This window comes from Thalassophryne amazonica, chromosome 5, assembly GCF_902500255.1.
Source record: "Thalassophryne amazonica chromosome 5, fThaAma1.1, whole genome shotgun sequence".
Taxonomy (NCBI): Eukaryota; Metazoa; Chordata; class Actinopteri; order Batrachoidiformes; family Batrachoididae; genus Thalassophryne; species Thalassophryne amazonica.
Genome location: NC_047107.1, coordinates 24,536,430 through 24,556,171, shown reverse-complemented (window position 1 = coordinate 24,556,171; position 19,742 = coordinate 24,536,430). Strand labels below are relative to the sequence as shown.

General features: G+C 40.3%; 1 protein-coding gene across 1 annotated transcript in view; it reads left to right on the top strand.

Moving 5' to 3' along the window:
• Positions 1-1,799: 1,799 nt before the first annotated feature.
• Positions 1,800-19,742, top strand: part of tmc2b (transmembrane channel-like 2b) — a 54,300-nt gene continuing 36,357 nt past the window's right edge. Inside the window, exons 1-10 of the mRNA XM_034169807.1 lie at positions 1,800-2,249; positions 2,371-2,412; positions 5,344-5,746; positions 8,041-8,184; positions 12,391-12,481; positions 12,573-12,654; positions 13,252-13,358; positions 18,435-18,533; positions 18,696-18,838; positions 18,938-19,085. Of these exons, the coding sequence (XP_034025698.1) occupies positions 2,207-2,249; positions 2,371-2,412; positions 5,344-5,746; positions 8,041-8,184; positions 12,391-12,481; positions 12,573-12,654; positions 13,252-13,358; positions 18,435-18,533; positions 18,696-18,838; positions 18,938-19,085 (1,302 nt within the window). The 5' untranslated portion in view covers positions 1,800-2,206. The remainder of the gene's footprint in view (positions 2,250-2,370; positions 2,413-5,343; positions 5,747-8,040; positions 8,185-12,390; positions 12,482-12,572; positions 12,655-13,251; positions 13,359-18,434; positions 18,534-18,695; positions 18,839-18,937; positions 19,086-19,742) is intronic.

Genomic DNA, 19,742 nt, shown 5'->3' with positions numbered 1-19,742 from the left:
CTGAAGTGCGGGCTTCAGGCACGAGAGGGCACTGCCGCCACGGACACAGCCGGGAGTGACAGCTGTCACTCATTATTTCCTGACAGCTGTCACTCATTCATGCTTCATCATCTCACTCCATAAAACCCAGACGTCATCTCCACCTCATCGCCGAGATATCGTACTTCTATGGAGGTAACCTTCTCAGCCTGCAGATTCAGATAAGTGGTTACACAGACGCTGCACGAGTGTGTGTTAGAGGTGGAGGTGGCATTCCCACTGTTGTTGTTACGGGGTGTACACACACCCACACTTGACTGTCTTTGCTCTTCGCCAGCAGTACCAGATCCGACAGTCGGGGACGGTGATCACCTGGGAATTCGGGACTTGGCGGCTCCAGTATTCACCAGGTTCGGTGGCGGCGGAAATCGTGTGGTTCCGGCTCTTCTCAGGACAGACGTCTTCTATCCTCGAGCCTGCCCACACGTCACCTTTGTGGATTGACTGTTATCAGATTCTGAGATTGTCTGTATATTCGTTGTGCACCTTCACAACATTAAATTGTTACTTTTTGGCTCATCTATTGACCGTTCATTTGCGCCCCCTGTTGTGGGTCCGTGTCACTACACTTTCACAACAATAACCACCTGCTGATTTTGCACCATTAACTACGCCTTCCGTCACCTTTTGTGCTATATTACATGCACAACTGTGCAGTCTATCCTGTGCAATAACTTTACCATATCTATACATACTTATACATACTCACTTATATTCTATTTTTCATGTAATCTGTTCATATTAGCATATATGCACCCACCAGCAAACATTGCAATATACTTTAGTCACCTTCTTTTTTAATGTAAATAGTTTTCTTTCTTTTTTTTTACTACTGTATGACTCTTGTTGCCTCAACAAGTGATTTTTCCCACTGTGGGATCAATGAACTTTATCTTATCTTATCTTATATTGGGGAAAAAAATGACATAATAGGTTTTCTTCCTTTGTCTCTTGTGTTCATCCACTGAAAATGATCCTTGTTATTAGTTTCGATAGTAAAGTAAGTGTGTCAATATAACTTTATTTAATTCTTTTAAATTTAACCTTTATTTAATCAGGTTAGTCCCATTGAGATCAAGATCTCTTTTGCAAGGGAGACCTGGACAATTATGAAGTTTCCAATTCAATAACCTGCATGTCTCTAAACTTAATAGATGGACTTTTAATTTTTGTAACCACAGAGCAGACAAAACCTTGGACACCCACTAAAAGGGACTTGGACCCCAGGTTGGGAAATAGGGCTCTAGACCATCATCCTGAAGCTCTCACCTTGAGGGTTTCGGTCGGAGCCAGCATTCATATAATCCCCGGTGGTGTGTTTGCAGCATTGCAGCCTGACTTCTCCTGTTCCCTTGTATTATTCAAAAGGTCAGTTCTGTCATTTGACCATAACCACCAGCATCAGCTAAACCACGGCAACAAGTCCTACACCGGTTTAAACACTGAACACGTTTCTCATCAACACTGCATCTCCATTCAATTACAAATACAATCAAATTTAAAGAAAACCCTTGAAAATGTAGTGATCTGTTTATTTAGATTAAGGTACAACTTCTCATAGATTATCTTACATATTTTTTCTGTGTTCATGTTATATTCTACCATTGGTGGTTCCAACAGTATACAGTATTTACATAGTGACAACACCCGTTTCGCTTTTCCTTGAGGATTACTTAAGGTTTCGTCCACCTTTAATGAGGCCTGACTTTCATGTCTGTATCTGGTGTCTTCTTTCTGGGCCACTCCCCAGTGATGGATAATGTCAGCATTTTAATGTTGAGCATCCTTGTGTAGTTAAGAGTTGTTTGTAAGTGCCCGGTTTGAATACACACTGGGATTAAAATCTGTGAGGACATGTGAGCTCACAGTCAGATATCAGGTCACATTTTGATTGACAAGCCCATTGTCTGATTCATTTGTCTCCTCTTGGGCTCCTGTTGATCATCTAAGGAGGCGTCTGTCAGTCTCCAAGGAGCCCGGAAGCCCAAACAGAGTCTCATCTGTTTCTTTGTATGTGCGTGTGTGTGTGTGTATACACGCGCACATCCCAGTTTTTTGACACAAAACCCTCACAGGTGGCTCTGACGCTCCTTCCACACCCATGAATCGGGGACAGAGGCAGACGTGAAAAGAAGAGCACAAATAGGAAGGACGAAACGGAGTGATAATGCCTCCCAAGAGGAAAAATACTTCAGTTAAACTTGAGGATGGTGAGGATTTTACAGAAGGAAGAATTTCTTATGTGTAGTTTTCTAGCTCTTCCCATTTTCTATTTATCCATCTTAATTTGTGATTTTTTTTTTCATTGTTGCTGTTGTTGATGTTTTCCAGTTGGGATAGAGGTTGATGCTTTATCAGACAGTGGCAGTGAAGGTAAGTCACCAGGAAAACTTTTGATATCTTATGTTACAGTGAAATCGTGTACATGTCACACGTGTTGAGGTGTGGCGTCATAAGATCATCCAAACTACGGGTTCTTTCTTCCTGATCTGTGTCGGTCTCCTCAATTTCATTGACATTATTCCTTCAGTTTTTTTCCTCTCCTGTGGTGAACTAAAGTGCAAATCTAAGCAACTATAATAATACGAATTCAACACATTTTGCTTTGGTCAGCATGATAAAAGAGTAAAACCAGTGGTGCTGGAAACTGTTTTCTCCCATAGAGTTAAAAATGACAACACATTTAAACAAAGTCATGCATTTCAACAACAACTGAAATTGCATAATGTCTACAACACTTTAAAATTTAATTGTTTGTTGATGAGGCTCCTGATTAATAATTACAGTTGTGTCCACAAGTGGTTGCAGAGTGATTAAATTGAGTATTAAAACTTAAGTGAGTAAATTTTGCCTTTATGTACCACCACAACAAACATGAAATAAAAATAAAAAAGCAAATCACTGGATTTTCATAAAAATAAGACATATGAAATTTCAGTTACAGTTTGTCAGAATGCACACAGGAAACTGTATAAAAAAAATATTTATTTTTACCTTTTTTCTTGCATGAAAACCCTTCTCTGTGCCACTGCACTATTCGCCCTATTGAGGTTTCAAATCCTGCAAAATCTTGCAAAACTTTGGAGAGGTCGCCACGCTGTGAGATGTCAGTAACATTGAGAAATGCACTGAAATGCTCTGATCAGATGGACAACAGCATTAACATCGCAACATGACACTCTTTGTATATTGTGCCTAAAGCTCTTGTGAATATATTCTCTGGGTTTATAGACATTGTTATTGTGTTTGTTTTATGTAAACATGCGAGAAGTTCACGTTGTTCCTCTGTTATGTTCAATGGGAGTTGCTGTGAGCTGCGATCGCTTCCTGTTCATGTCATTCTGGCAGAAACTGCAGGTTGCTCTTTAACGCCCTGATTATTGTCCTTTACAACACTGTTTGTTTCATAGTCATATATATAAGATGTCTGAAATTCGGTTCACGTTTATTAAATTCCACGCAGGTTAAACGTAGCAGACACAGATTATTTGGAATATTTGTTTTAGCAAGTTTTCAGGGTGTTATGCAGCAGTCTCTCACTAATGTGATGAAAAGCATAAAAAATTACATTTTGGTAGTATAATGTTCATTTGCAATTGTCATCATGTGGTTTCTCAGTGTTATTTTGACTGGAGCGACTCTCTGGTGCGCAAGGGATTATGGGATATCTCAGTAGGGTGAATGAAGCTGTGACAAGCTGCAGTGAGAGAACACTATAATTCTTTTAGAACTGTCTGGGTTTTTGGGGGGCTTCCCTCATAAGTTTCCTGGTCAATCAGTTTTTAAGAACTGTCTCCTTCAGATTTATTGTGCAATACCATACTGTTTGTATTTCTTAACAAGAGCAACCAGTGATATCTGACATCTGCTAATCCCAATCTGGATCACCTCTAAAATGCAGTCTTCCATGGCCTAATATTAATCTGTGGTGCAAATTTGGTGAAAATTACGTAGTGAAGTAGTTTTGACGTAATCCTTCAAAGCTTATATAAAGTGAAACTTGATCCAGAATGTGGATCACCTCCATGGTCTAACATCTATCTGTGTTGAAGATTTCCTCAAAATCTATGCAGTAGCTTTGACATAATCCTGCGAATAGTAACCCTTCAAAGCCTATATAAAGTGAAACTTGATTCAGAATCTGGATCCGGATCACCTCCAAAATTTAATGGAGTCTTCTATGGCCTATTATGTATCTGTGCTGAAAAGTTTGTTAAAATCCGTACAGTACCTTTGACGTAATCCTGCTAACAAACGAAAAATAAAAGATCAAAAAATAAATAAATAAAATAAACACAGATGATGTTATTATTACATCCTTGGCGGATGTAATAATTGATGTAAATGAAGTCCAAGACATATTCATTGACTTAAGCAGGTCATCCATTAGCTAAAAAACAATCAGATAACCAATTAGGGGTGTGTAATCTGTGGTAATAGTAGCATATGTAGATTATAGTGACCAATCAAGAAAATTCAGAAAATTATCAAAACATTTGTGACCTTGTGAAACCTAATGGTCCACAAAAGTGAATAATCAGATGTAATCAGTGTGCCATGGATAGGATTACCTTATGTTTTGAAGCAGGAAGGCAAAAATCCACAATGGGAGACTGACCTTAGAAATACTGATCCCCTGCCTTGTCTTGAGAAAACTACCTGAAAAAGTGCTGAGTTGTATTAAAAATAATTCTTATATTTAGTTTGTCTAAATTACTTATGGCCTGTGAAAACTGAGGCACTGTATACAAATGGCCATAATCCTAAATGTTAATACAGGATTTTTGCTAAACCAGTTGAATTGAAGCTGGATGCCTGCATTACAAGCACATCATGATTATTTTATTACATGCTATTGTGGTGTACAGAGAAAAAAAAACAAACAAAAATTGTGTCATTGTCCAAATATTTCTAGACCTGACTGGAAGTCACATGTTATGCTGTACAAGTGCTATTTTTCTCCTTTGAACTTTCTCCGAATATTTCCCATTGTTTTCTCTCACTCGTAAGTACTCCAATGCTGTGACCTATCAGATATCATTCTTTACAATAACCTAGAACTTGTCAAGACAACTAGTTATCTGGCTTTGTGTTCATAACGGCTGATGGTTATTGCTTCAACCTTCTGATGGTTGAATAATGAACCAGGTAGAAAAAACATCACATGAGCCATATTTAAAAATAAATGATAAATAACAGGCCACATCTGGACCTCAGGCCTCTAGTTTGACACCACTGATTTGAAGCACACTGTTGTACTGACTTTTATCTTCTTATCTAAAAAAATACATTTATGTATCTCAGAGGAGGCCAGGAGAAGAAGCAAAAACAGAAAAGCCAAAGTTCCTCAACGCAAAGCCAAACGGGTTAGTGATGAGGATGAAGATGAAGAGGATGAAGAGGAGGCACCGAGAAAAAAAGGACGAAAGAAGAAGTTCAAGCCTCCTGATAGCGATGAGGAAGACGATGAGGATAAAAGGAGTGTTAAAAGCAAAGGTTCTAAATCCTCCAAGAAGAAAGCAGCTAAGGAGGAGAGTGATGAAGACAGCGAAGAAGGTCGAGGAAAGAAGAAAAAAGGAGGGAAAGCCAATACCAAAAAGGAGAAAGAAGAGAACAATAAGGAGAAAATGGGAGACGCTAAAGGAAAACAGGGAAAGAATAAAAACAATGGAAAAAACATGAAAAAGAAGAATGGGAAGGCAAGCAGGTATTCTCCAAGAGCTCTTATCCTCTATATTTAGTGACTTGGAAAAGTTCTTGTATCCATTGTTTGAGTCAACTAAAGAAAAGTGGCTGCAAAAGTGATCATTAAAGGGGATGCATACTGTACTTACAGAATCCACTCCAAGAGTTTCATCAGTGGTTGGCAGAGTGAACCGAAAAGTCAGCTTCGATAACTATTAATCCGCTAACTGAAAAGTTAACTTTTATAATGCTAAACCGATAAACCGTTAAAAAAAAAAACTGTGCAAATTACAGCTAACCACTAACTTAAAGATAAAAAATAAAACCCCAACCACTGTCATCATCTTTATCAAAAGCAGTAAGTTGCAGTATAAAACAAATGCATGAAAAATAAATGTATAAAAAATAAAATCCAAAACACGATCATCATCTTTATCAAAAGCAGTAAGTGGCAGTATTAGAAGTCACAGTTTATCTCTATATTATATATTTATAAACCGTTAACAGAGCTGCGTTCACAAGCACAAAACAAATGTATGAAAAATAAATAAATAAAAAATAATATCCCAAACACGATCATCATCTTTATCAAAAGCAGTAAGTGGCAGTATTAGAAGTCACAGTTTATCTCTATATTCGTATATTTATAAACCGTTAACGGAGCTGCGTTCACAAGCACAAAACAAATGTATGAAAAATAAATCAATAAAAAATAAAATTCCAAACACGTTCATCATCTTTATCAAAAGCAGTAAGTGCCAGTATTAGAAGTCACAGTTTATCTCTATATTCATATATTTATAAAAAGTTAACGGAGCTGCGTTCACAAGCACAAAACAAATGTATGAAAAATAAATAAATAAAAAATAAAATCCCAAACACGATCATCATCTTTATCAAAAGCAGTAAGTGGCAGTATTAGAAGTCACAGTTTATCTCTATATTCGTATATTTATAAACCGTTAACGGAGCTGCGTTCACAAGCACAAAACAAATGCACGAAAAATAAATAAATAAATAAATAAATCCCAAACGCGGTCATCGTCTTCATAAAAAACAGTAAATCGCAATATTAATAGTCACAGTTTATCTCTGTATTGTATTTAATAATAAAGAACTGGCTCGTTTGCAGGTTGTGCAAAACTCCGCTGCATGGCTTCTGACCTGCACCCACAGGAGAGCCCATATTAGCCCAATACTCAAGTCCCTGCATTGGCTCCCTGTCTCGTTTAGGACAAATTATAAAATCCTGGTGCTTACATTTAGAGCTCTGCATGGGCAGGCTCCGGAATACATCAAGAAACTGATCCAACCGTATGTGTCCACCAGGGGCCTGAGGTCCTCCAACCTGAACCTGCTGATGGTTCCCCGTACCTGTTTTAAAACTCGAGGGGACAGATCTTTTAAAGCCGTGGCGCTGCGCCTTTGGAATGAGCTTCCCTGCTCCCTTCGCTTGATAGACTGTCGCTGTTTTTAAAAAGTAACTTAAGACTCACCTTTTTAAAATTGCATTTTAGCTTGATTTTCTTTTAAATGTTTGTATGTGTTATTTTGTATTTATTGATTTTATCATGTGAAGCACTTTGTGACCCTGGTCTGTGAAAAGTGCTATATAAATAAAGTTTACTTACTTACTTACTATTTATAAACACAGGAATGGCTCACCTGTGTTGCATTCAACGCGACCAGTAAAAACTACCTTTCATCCGTCACGTTGAGCTTTCCCACCGAAGAAAACCCACCTAAGTTTTGTCTTTATATAAAAATACAGCAGTATGTGCCTTTTCACTTTAAAAAGTAAAGATTTGCATGTACACACTGTCTTTAAAGCAGACAAACTAACTGTCAATTTATACTACAGGAGCTCATCTCAACAGAACACTGGCCTGACTGTTGTAGACACACAACAGACAAGAACTAACATGAATGATTTTAGGGTTTACATGCGTTTTTGACCATTAAATCTTACTCACTTTACCAGGAATTTTTTTTAGAGGACTGAAAGTTAGTGGAAGCTAATTGGTCCACTGATGGTTTTCAGAGTTAGCTGAAAAGCTGATCTGCTAATGAAAAAGTTAGCTTCGATAATTAGCGGTTAGTGGATTAGTGGAACTGTGTCCACCACTGAGTTTCATATATTTATTTAAATTAGCTCACGTGGTAGAGATTTACTTTCACTATGAGATGAAAGCGCATAATTGAAAACATGTTTACGTAATGAAGTCAAATAGACTTTTGAATGTCACTAAATATGTGCTTCCTGGTAAAATGGAGAGTAAAATGGTGTAATATCTGATGGTTCTCTTCCTTCACCAGCTCATCTTCCTCTGATTCTGATGAAGATTCTTTGTCGGAGGGAGAGATGGAAGCTCTGAAGGAGGAGGTAGAAGAGAAGAAAAAACTCATTGCTACATTAAGGAACAAACCCTGGAGGATGAAAAGGAGACTTCTGGTGCTCAAGTAAAAACTCAAACAAAAGCCAGCAGCCATCATTTGCTGCCTGTTTGCATGAAGTTAATTCTGTTGTGATTGTTTGAATCTGATGTTACTGGTTGTTTCTAGCAGTTAGTTTATCCCTGCTTCTTTTGTTGATCCACTTCGCACATCTTTCATGTTGCTTATTTTGATGATTTCAAGCTCTGAGGGCATTATCCACAGGACGTCTTGTGCATGTCGCTGGAAAAATGCGGGCTATCATAGCACTCAGGTTACATATATTAGAGGAATCTGTGATCAGGTGCCTCACCAACTGTGGTTTAGTGACCTTCAGTCTGCTTACAGTGGAGTCAAACATCACATTTACGAGTATATTGATGTTTTGGTGAAAGAAAATGTTGTATTTCTTCATAACTGATGTAAATAGAGTCCAAGACATATTCAGTGACTTGGGAATGTTCATGTATCAATCCCCTGACTTGTATGAAGAAAACTGGCAATAAAACCGATTATTATTTACAGGTAATATACTAAAGCGTAGCATTATTTATGTAACCCATCATCTTGGCTTTTATATTTTTAATTAGTTTATATCAAGTGTTAGAGATTTGCTTTCAGTTTGAGTTTAAGGAAGATAATTTTTGAAATTTTTGTTTTTTTATATTTTTTGTATTTCTTGCATTTGAAATGGCATAACAAATTAAAATGTGTGAAAAACCAAGTGAGCCAATAGTTTTGGGGGGTACTGTATCTTAATCTTCAAAGCCCCCCTGAAGCTGAATTTTTTAACCATGTTAATGCTCCCCAGAAGCATTTACTGAAAAAAGTGTGATGGACCTAAATGAGATGGTGAGGACTTTTTTTTTCCAGGCTGTGAGAAGCTAAAAAGAAAATGGTTAAAATGGCAGGAGGTTAAGAGGGCTGTAGTTGGGGGGGTCTTGGGAGTTTTGCCCCCCAGAAACTGACGGTTTTTAGCCATGCTAATGCTCCCCAGAAGCATTTACTGAAAAAAAGTGTGAAGGACCTAAATGAGATGGTGAGGACTTTTTTCCAGGCTGTGAGATGCAAAAAAAGAGAAAATGTTAAAATGGCAGGAGGTTAAGAGGGCCATAGTTGGGGGGTCGTGGGAGCTTTGCCTCTCAGAAACTGAAGGTTTTTAGCCATGGTAATGCTCTCCAGAAGCATTTACTGGAAAAAAACAAAAACCTCTGAAGGACCTAAATTACATGGTGAGATGCTGAAGATCATCTCACCATGTCATTTAGTTGAGACATGGTGAGGGTTATAGTGATCTGTCAGTCCACCGTGAAACACTAAATTTAAATGAGACTGCAGAAGTGATGAAACATCTGAGGTCGGGGAAAGCAGATGGGATCAAGGCTAAAGTCCTCCAGGCTGGTAGATGTGCTGTTCTCCTGGCACTGTAAGCAATCTTTGCTTATATCTGGGAGACATGTTGAAGTTGTTGTCTCACTTTGGAAAGGAAAGCACGGACTGCAATAACTAAAGGGATATTACACTACTCTCTGTGTCAAGCCAGGCATTTGAAAGCGTCATTCATAACAGGATTCAAATAACCTTTCTGGCTGCTTATTGGCCATCTTACTCCATGGAGGTGCTTGACTGTGGCTGTCCTCTTGGGTTCATCATCATGGCTCCTGTTGGTCTGTGGGATGTCAAGGCACTTGTAGGTGTCCTGTATGTCTGCAGTCCTGCCTTCAGATAGCTTCACTCCTTAGGTCTTAACTACCTTCTTTACCAACGTTCGGCTGCACTTGTCCAGTCGGAATGTCATGCCAATGTCCTTGCTGAATATCCTGGTGAAATACAGTGTGATGTCATCCATGTAGAAGAGGTGGCTGATGGTCACATCACTCTGAATATGTATTCTTATCATATACCTATAAATGATACGCCAACATGATTGGATAAAACACTAAAGAATAAATAGCAATACACCCTTTTCGCGGACGGGTAATATTTTTCATACCACCCGAGTATAATCAGCCAATCAGGTGTCACGTACAATTCTTTCCGCCTCGCTTAGAAAACAGCGCTTGGAACTTGAGGTAGATGGATGATGAAAGAAGCAAAGCACCTTCGCAATTTATGCCGATATTTTGATTAATTTCTTCATTTACAGCAGCTTCATTAAACAAATGTACTCGAATTATTATCAGCACGACAGCGACACCGGTGGGAAATAAACACGTGGAACAAGGGGTGAAGCTCTTAACAGACAGAATATTTTACGTCCACTAATGCTTCAGCTGAACGGAGCTGTTTCTTTTTTTTTTTCTCCTTTGTTTCAGAAGCCATAACTGGCAACTGTCTTCTAGTGTTAGCGGAGGTTAGCCTGTAAGCTCACCGTCGTGCTGATAATCATTCAAGTACATTTGTTTAATGAAGCTGCTGTAAATGAAGAAATCATGAAAAATTCATCAAAATATCGATGTAAATTGCGAAGGTGTTTTGCGTCTTTCATCATCCATCCACCTCAAGTTCCAAGCGCTGTTTCCTAAGCGAGGCGGAAAGAATTGTACGTGACACCAGTCGGCATCACCGCGATTGCTCTCGCTGCCTCCACAGCGGGCCACTCACACCGCCCCCGTCTGCTGTGCCGAGCTGCATGCAGCAACAGGTCCAGAGACTACGCTCGCTGTTTTGATGAGCAGTGCCCGCTGCATGGTCTCGGTAATGCAGCCGCAGAGCTCCTTGGCCATGACTTGGATTCTTTGCGGGTTCCGCAGCCGTACCTCCGAGGGCAGTGAGCGAAGGGAGAGCACGCACATTGTGTTCTGTGTGCATTTATCATTTATAGGTATATGGTAAAATGTATGGTTTTCTTCAGGGTGTATAAAGCCATATTCATTGGTGAACAACTTGATAACTGATAATATACAGTCTTTGCAATGATCTGGCTGAGGGAGTCGTCCAGTCCTAACAGGCAGAACAGCAGTGAGGACCTTGGTATATGATGCCTGAGAGTTTGCCTTTAGTGTAGTACTTCACAGGCACATTGGGTTCCTTTGAGTCACAGGCTTTCTTTTACTCAACCCAAGCCATACATCAGATTGTCCTGGGTGACTGTTCTGTTGACTTGCTCCTTTTGTGCCAATCCTCCGGTGTTGTTTCCAGTGCCCTTCTGAGTTTCGAGGGTCTGACATCTTTTCAGTGAATTCTGGTGTTTGTCAGGGATTTGTTTTGTCTCTGAATTTATTTGGTACTTGCATGGACTGGGTGTTGCAGAGGGTTGTGGATATAAGTGAATTACAGGTGCCATTGTCAGTGAGGAAACTTTCACTGAACTTGACTTTGCAGACGATGCTGTAATTTGTATGTAGGTGCTGTGATCTTGAGGAACACACCAAGTCGAAATAGCTTAAGGAGACGCCCATGTTTCACCTGGCTGCAGCAGACAGATGGTTGCTTTTGGGAAGTGGGGATGGGCCAGATGTCTTTCTGAGTGATTACAATCCAGGAACAAGGAGGTTCTGTCATGTAGTGGATACATCACTAGCACATGCTCCCAGAGCTGATCTGACCTGATATGGATCCATTTTATTCAGTCAGAATAAAGTCTTTGTGTTTGAGAAACAGTAGCCCCTGGAACATACAGTAGGCGTCTAAAATCAGACAGTGACACACTGCTGTTCTGTGTAGTCTGTAGTTAATCGTTATGGACATCATCCAGATATGTATGATGACTGTAAGCAGTACAGGCTACCTTGTTGCAGCTGAGATTTGGAAGAGTGTAAGTGTGTACGCGTGTGTTTCCCGTGTGTATGTTTCCTTACATACAGATCAGTGTAAGTGAGTTACAGGAACAGGAACATGATAGGTGAGCTATCGTTATCTTTTCATGAGCTTGGCACTGTTTAATGCATGCTGTCGTGGCTCACTAACATGTTGCTTGACAACTCTTTCTGATTAACATGCTGATTAACAGGCTTATGTACATGTAATTTCTTAGTGTTTTATTTTTTAATAAATTTTCAAAAATCTCATAAAAAACCTTTTTCACATTGTCATTATGGGGTATTGTGTGTGGAATTTTGAGGAAAAAAATTTATTTGATCCATTTTAGAATAAGGCTGTAACATAAAAAAATGTTTAATTCGGTAGCTCAGCAGGTCATAACCTTCATTTGGATACTGGTCTGAGATGAGTTCATGTCTTTATACTTCATTTCACTGGTTGACAGTGTAGCTCCTCTGATTACTCAAACAGGGAGGCACAGGAGTTTGTTGAAAAATTTGAAGGAGCTCTTGGGAAAGGCAAAGGCAGAAAGCTGTACGCATACAAGGTCATGATGACTAAGGTAACCAGCCCAGACGTCTTCCCTGCAAACTTCACTAGTCCACAATGAAGCCGATGCTGTGGACATCACTTTTTAAAACTTTGTCTTTCAGAAACTCATCAAGTTTAAACGAGACTTTGAGAACTTCAAAACAGCTTGTATACCCTGGGAGAGGAAGATAAAAGAAGTAGAAAGTTAGTACCATTGTGATGTTAGCTGATTAATGCCAAACATTAGGCGGGTTTCCATTACAGATTTGCGTAAATGTTATTTTCAGAAAGTTGACAAAGCACGATTGCCAATTGACAGCGTTTCCATTGAGTGATGTTACGCTATTACTGGATTTTGTCCTCTCGAAAAGCTGTTCTTCCAAAAGTCCTAGTGATGGACATGCAAGTCCAATATTGCTGCTACATCATGTCTTATAAGGTTTACAAAATCTTGTTATCCATCGACACATACCATCCCATGTATTTTAGAATGTCTGTTTTGTACGTCTTGTGACTTATAATTGCGGAAAAAAAATGTTTCTATTGCAGTTTTATGAAATATGGCTTCAAATGACCTGAAAACCCCACCACAGGCGAGCATAAAACCTTTTAGCAAAATCTAAGTTTAATTTTTGTTGAAATGCATGTGAATTCTGTTCGCCAATATTTTCAATTCTCTACTTCGAATTGCGCAATCTGAAGAGTAATGGAACTTGCCTACTGATTGTGGTCTGAATGGTTATTTTAAGCTCGGTCTTTATTTGTAAAATTCTGTGTTTCTGTGTGTGTCATTGATTGCAGGTCATTTTGGGTCATCTGTGGCATCCTACTTTATTTTCCTGCGGTGGATGTATGGTCTGAACATGGTCCTGTTTGGGTTTATGTTTGGCCTTGTGGTACTGCCTGAGGTACAACCTTTGGAAAGGCTGTAGTTAATAAAACATCAAAGGCCCTATCTTGAAATTCCTTTGCGCTTGGTTTAAAATGGATTGTGCAAATCCTTTTGGGGCATGACCAAGCACATACTGCTAGCTAGGGGTTGCGTATCATGAGTACAAACCTGAGCACTAGGCCCAAGGGGCTGGATTAATGGTCCACATTGTTCAAGGGTGTACTGTGGGCATTCTGAAGACATATCATAACACCAACCAATCACAGCGTCACCTACCATCCCCTTTAATCAGGAGAGCGCACGTTGTGTGTGCAAGGTTAGGGTCAGCATTAATCCTTCTGCTGGTAACATTGTAACCTAGTACAACCTGCTGCATGGACTGGTCGCCGGGATCTTACCCGGCTACCCCACTAGCACTTAAGCCCTGGTTCCACCAAATAATGAACGATGAATATTGAGCCTCATAGCATTTTTTTGGTACAAGTCCAGTTATTCAACTAACGGGGGAGTATAGTGGCTCTTAGATGCTCTTAGAGGCAGAATATTCAGATAACGAGGCTCATCTCTGAGCGTGGTGCTAATTTAGAGAAGTTCAAAATTGAGCAAAAACAATGTGGGGCAGTTTGTGTACGAGGTACTACTACGAGGAAAAACAAGGATGATAGAGGCATGTTTGTGGTGGGGACGAGGCTGTTAGAAGCCCATTATCTGAGTACCTGGCGGCTACAAGGACAGGACAGGCTATTTTGGCTCCGCCCCGTGCACTTTGATGTGACAGTCTCACCTGCTTTGTGCGCTGGATGCTGCATATAAAATAATTATTTTGTGGTGGATTAATCATTTTCTGTCAGAGTTTGGCTGTTTAAACTCCTTTAATTGCTTTCTGAATCCTCTAATTAACACCTCTAATTGCTTTCGGAATCCCAGAGGACAATTTTATTTGGAGCTTTTCTCTCTCTCTCTCGTGTGCTACATGAGGTGGAGAACATATTTGGAACAGTCTAGAAGGTAATTTTTACCTCCATCAAGGAGGTTATGTTTTTGGTCGCATTTGTTTGTTTGTCTGTTGTCAGCAGGATAACTCAAAAAGTTTTAAAACGGATTTTGATGAAATTTTGTGGAGTGGTTGGAAATGACAAGAGGAACAAGTGATTAAATTTTAGTGGTGATCCGGATCATGATCCGGATCACGATGCTAACCTGTTAGCATGTCTATGGCATTTTCATTGTTAAAAGTTAACATTAAGCAGTTGCAGCTGTCATCATGTTCGGGTGCATTTGTTTTAAAATTGTAATATTTCTTAAATTTATTTTTGTTTATATACACTCAACAAAAATATAAACGCAACACTTTTGGTTTTGCTCCCATTTTGTATGAGATGAACTCAAAGATCTAAAACTTTTTCCACATACACAATATCACCATTTCCCTCAAATATTGTTCACAAACCAGTCTAAATCTGTGATAGTGAGCACTTCTCCTTTCCTGAGATAATCCATCCCACCTCACAGGTGTGCCATATCAAGATGCTGATTAGACACCATGATTAGTGCACAGATGTGCCTTAGACTGCCCACAATAAAAGGCCACTCTGAAAGGTGCAGTTTTATCACACAGCACAATGCCACAGATGTTGCAAGATTTGAGGGAGCGTGCAATTGGCATGCTGACAGCAGGAATGTCAACCAGAGCTGTTGCTTATGTATTGAATGTTCATTTCTCTACCATAAGCCGTCTCCAAAGGCGTTTCAGAGAATTTGGCATTACATCCAACCAGCCTCACAACCGCAGACCACGTGTAACCACACTAGCCCAGGACCTCCACATCCAGCATGTTCACCTCCAAGATCGTTTGAGACCAGCCACTCGGAGAGCTGCTGAAACAATCGGTTTGCATAACCAAAGAATTTCTGCACAAACTGTCAGAAACCGTCTCAGGGAAGTTCATCTGCATGCTCGTCGTCCTCATCGGGGTCTCGACCTGACTCCAGTTTGTCGTCGTAACCGACTTGAGTGGGCAAATGCCCACATTCGCTGGCGTTTGGCACGTTGGAGAGGTGTTCTCTTCACGGATGAATCCCGGTTCATACTGTCCACGGCAGATGGCAGACAGCGTGTGTGGCGTCGTGTGGGTGAGCGGTTTTCTGATGTCAATGTTGTGGATCGAGTGGCCCATGGTGGCGGTGGGGTTATGGTATGGGCAGGCGTCTTATGGACGAAGAACACAGGTGCATTTTATTGATGGCATTTTGAATGCACAGAGATACTGTGACGAGATCCTGAGGCCCATTGTTGTGCCATACATCCAAGAACATCACCTCATGTTGCAGCAGGATAATGCACGGCCCCATGTTGCAAGGATCTGTACACAATTCTTGGAAGCTGAAAATGTCCCAGTTCTTGCATGGCCGGCATACTCACCGGACATGTCACCCATTGAGCATGTTTGGGATGCTCTGGACCGGCGTATACGACAGCGTGTACCAGTTCCTGCTAATATCCAGCAACTTCGCACAGCCATTGAAGAGGAGTGGACCAACATTCCACAGGCCACAATTGACAACCTGATCAACTCTATGCGAAGGAGATGTGTTGCACTGCATGAGGCAAATGGTGGTCACACCAGATACTGACTGGTATCCCCCCCCAATAAAACAAAACTGCACCTTTCAGAGTGGCCTTTTATTGTGGCCAGTCTAAGGCACACCTGTGCACTAATCATGGTGTCTAATCAGCATCTTGATATGCCACACCTGTGAGGTGGGATGGATTATCTCAGCAAAGGAGAAGTGCTCACTATCACAGATTTAGACTGGTTTGTGAACAATATTTGAGGGAAATGGTCATATTGTGTATGTGGAAAAAGTTTTAGATCTTTGAGTTCATCTCATACAAAATGGGAGCAAAACCAAAAGTGTTGCGTTTATATTTTTGTTGAGTGTATTAATAATTTAATGATTATTATATACAATTTTAGAGAGAGAGACAAAAAGAAATAGATCACTGTGCCAAGGAGGGAATCTCTTTAGGGTCAGTGACCCTATGGCCTTGTTTAGAGAAGTGTTTTGTAAATGTTAAAAAATTCATATATTTGTAGTTTAGTTGAATAATAAATTGAATTTTGTCTCATTTGTTTTTGTCTATAAGCACATGCTGTTGTGTGTTGGGGGGTTTGGCTGGACTTTTGGGTGTTCTTTTCTTTGCTCTCCAGGTGGTATGCAAACTGATTTATTGTCTGTGGAGAAGGTGCTGGCAGAAGAGTCCTTCACCCTCATCAACGTGATATGCAGCACCTGTGGATGATGCTCACGTGCAACCTTAAAGAGTTTCAGCTGAAGCAGATAATGAGATGGCGTTCTGCATTTAAGCCATGTGTGATCCAAGCAGAATTGCCGGGAACTCGACCTTGTGATGTTCGTTTGTGAGACGCTGAGGACCGCGCCTGGGTTTGACACATCGTGCCTGTGAACGAGGATGGGTGAGGGACACATGCTGTCAGCACACATCAGAGGTGATTGATTGTCTGAATAAATGTTAATAGTAATGTGGTATTTTGTTATGCAGTATATGTGAATACTGATGAGAGTTGTGCAGCTCGCTTCTCACTGCCGTGGTGTGCGGACTGATGATCCTCCACCTGTTGTGAGAAGCTGCTCATTTACATAAAGCTTAAATTCAGACCTGAATGTGTTGCTGATAGTGTGTGCCTTTGAAGGATATTAGTTATAGCCGCTGACTTACCTCACCTTTTCTATCCTTCACAGAATCGGTTTGTCGTATCCACCTGGGGGGTGTTTGGCGGTGAACGTGAGTCCAGAAGCGCCGGGCTTCGATCCCATTGGGCGCTGGAGAGCGCGCCGTCCTTCACTCCGCCAGATAAACGCACTTTTATGTTTGTACACAGAGTATTGCACAAAAGGGGGAAAATAAAATTGTTTTGTTTTTTCTGGAACCGCTTTCTGGTTATTTCAGTGCTGGGTTCAGTCAGACGCAGGTCCGCTCCTCAACCCGCGTCGACACATAACACATGCAATATCAATATCAGTGCTCAGATGACAGTAGCTTCTGGGAAAGGTGCAAGTTGCAATAAACTGTGATGCCAAGCACTAAGGATACAGGCTATCTAGTCACAGCAGATGAAACTTTTTTACTACTGAGCAAACATCATTGTTAGACTTTTTTAGGTTCAATGATTCCACAGCGTGTGGATGTTATGGCATCAGTGACCCCATGGCCTTGGCGGAGGTTTGCACTCTCTGAGTGCTTCTAGTTCGTAATGTTTATATTGTAATGGCTTGGTAAAACAGTTGCATGTTCATTCCTTCTTATGAGCAGCTTTAAAAGTATGTTTATGATAGTTTTAACGTCGCAATAATCAATCAGATGAGCTGCGCTGTGTGCGCTGATGCAGTGACTTGCACTCACTTGCAGTGGTTTTTAATTGTTTGTGCAGTGTTCATATACATGGCTCATTATTTGAATAATCACTGAAATTTCTGACAAATCCATACATGGCTCTTTATTAATGGCTTTATTATTCGGTGGGACCAAGGCCTTACGCTGGAGAGGAGGGCGGCATGATGACCAGTAGGATGAACAAAAATCAAGATTCAAGATTTGTTTATTGTCATTACACCTTGTAAAAGGTACAAAATGGTACGAAATTTTGTTGCCACAGTCTCCCCGCAAAAACAAAGGTGAATAAAATAAAATAGCAAATATACTGAAAAAAAAAACTGTACTACACTTCAGTATATACGTGCGAATTGCAGGGTGGAAAGATGAATATATGAAATAACAGGTATATTATAAATACTATGAGTAACAGAATATACTAAAACGACTGCGTCACTGCGTTAGATTGTAGACCTGGTTTTAGGTGGTCTAAAGAGGGAACACTTCCTGGTGACAGGAATGTGCAACTTTGTACAAAAGAAGCACATTTGGTATGACAACTGCGTCGTGTGGAAACTACCAATGACAGCTGCTTTGCACAGTATAGAAGATAGGGCTGCAAAATGTGCATGACTTCAGGTTCTCATGAATTTTTATCTGTGAAGAAGATTCACCTCTTTTTGCCTCTTTGTTCAGATTCTTATGGGTCTTCCCTACGGCTCCATTCCTAGGAAAACTGTACCCAGAGAAGAGCAAGACACTGCCATGGACTTCTCTGTGCTCTTTGACTTTGGTGTGAGGATCTTAGCTTCATTTTCGGTTAAACATCTACAATAAAGAATAATCGTCTTGATGTCAAACTGTTCATTAAATGCAACTAAAAAAATATATATGTTGTATGCCATGGACCATACACAAAGTTAGGTTTTTCAAGGCCTTTCTATACCTTACCAACAGGGATACTGCAAATACTCCTTTTTGTTCTACGGTTACTACAACAACCAGCGAACAATTGGGCTGCTGAAGTTCAGGCTGCCTCTGTCATACCTTCTGGTGGGAGTTGGAATCTTTGGATACAGCCTGATGGTTGTCATTAGAACGTAGGCAAGGCTCATGTGCAGCTATTTCTTTTTCACAGACTTGCATTCATGTCTAACTGCACTGGCTTCATCGCTTCCGACCGTTGTTTGTCTTCTCAGGATGGCTCGTAATGCAAATGAAGGAGGTGATGGGGCAGATGAGGGAGAGTTCACCTTCAGCTGGAAGATGTTCACCAGCTGGGACTACCTGATAGGAAATCCTGAAACTGCAGACAATAAGTATGCTTCCATCACCACCAGCTTTAAGGTTAGCATGTGCAAGTTTATTGAGAATATCTTGTGGATATTTTGGACGCTCAGACAATTTATTTATGCACAAAAATGCAACTTAATCAGAGTGCCATGAAAACAGTATCAGCAATCTTCAGCATTATCAGAAATATTAATGCAAAATTTTGGGTTCCCCCTCATTTTTATGAGTTGAAGTAAAACTATGGAGATTTCTTCATACTTCCAAGTCAGAGCATGAGAAGGACCTAGGTGTATATATAGACGCTTCCCTTAAGTTCGATTACCATATCAGCATGATTGTCAAAAAGGCAAACCAAATGACAGGACTATTGTGGAGGTCATTCAACTATATGGACGAAGCCATGTTCAAGATACTGTATAAGACAATGATAAGATCTCACTTGGAGTATGCAGCACCTGTTTGGTCACCACATACATGGAAGCTAGCTGAGGAAATAGAGAAGGTGCAGAGAAGAGCAACTAAGAGGGTGCCAGGACCAGTGATGCCAGTAACGCGTTACTCTAATCTGACCACTTTTTTTAGTAACGAGTAATCTAACGCGTTAATCTTTCCAAATCAGTAATCAGATTAAAGTTACTTCTCCAAGTCACTGTGCGTTACTATTATTTTTGCATTGTGAGTCGATAGCAGCATTAAACTTGGTCCGTGGGC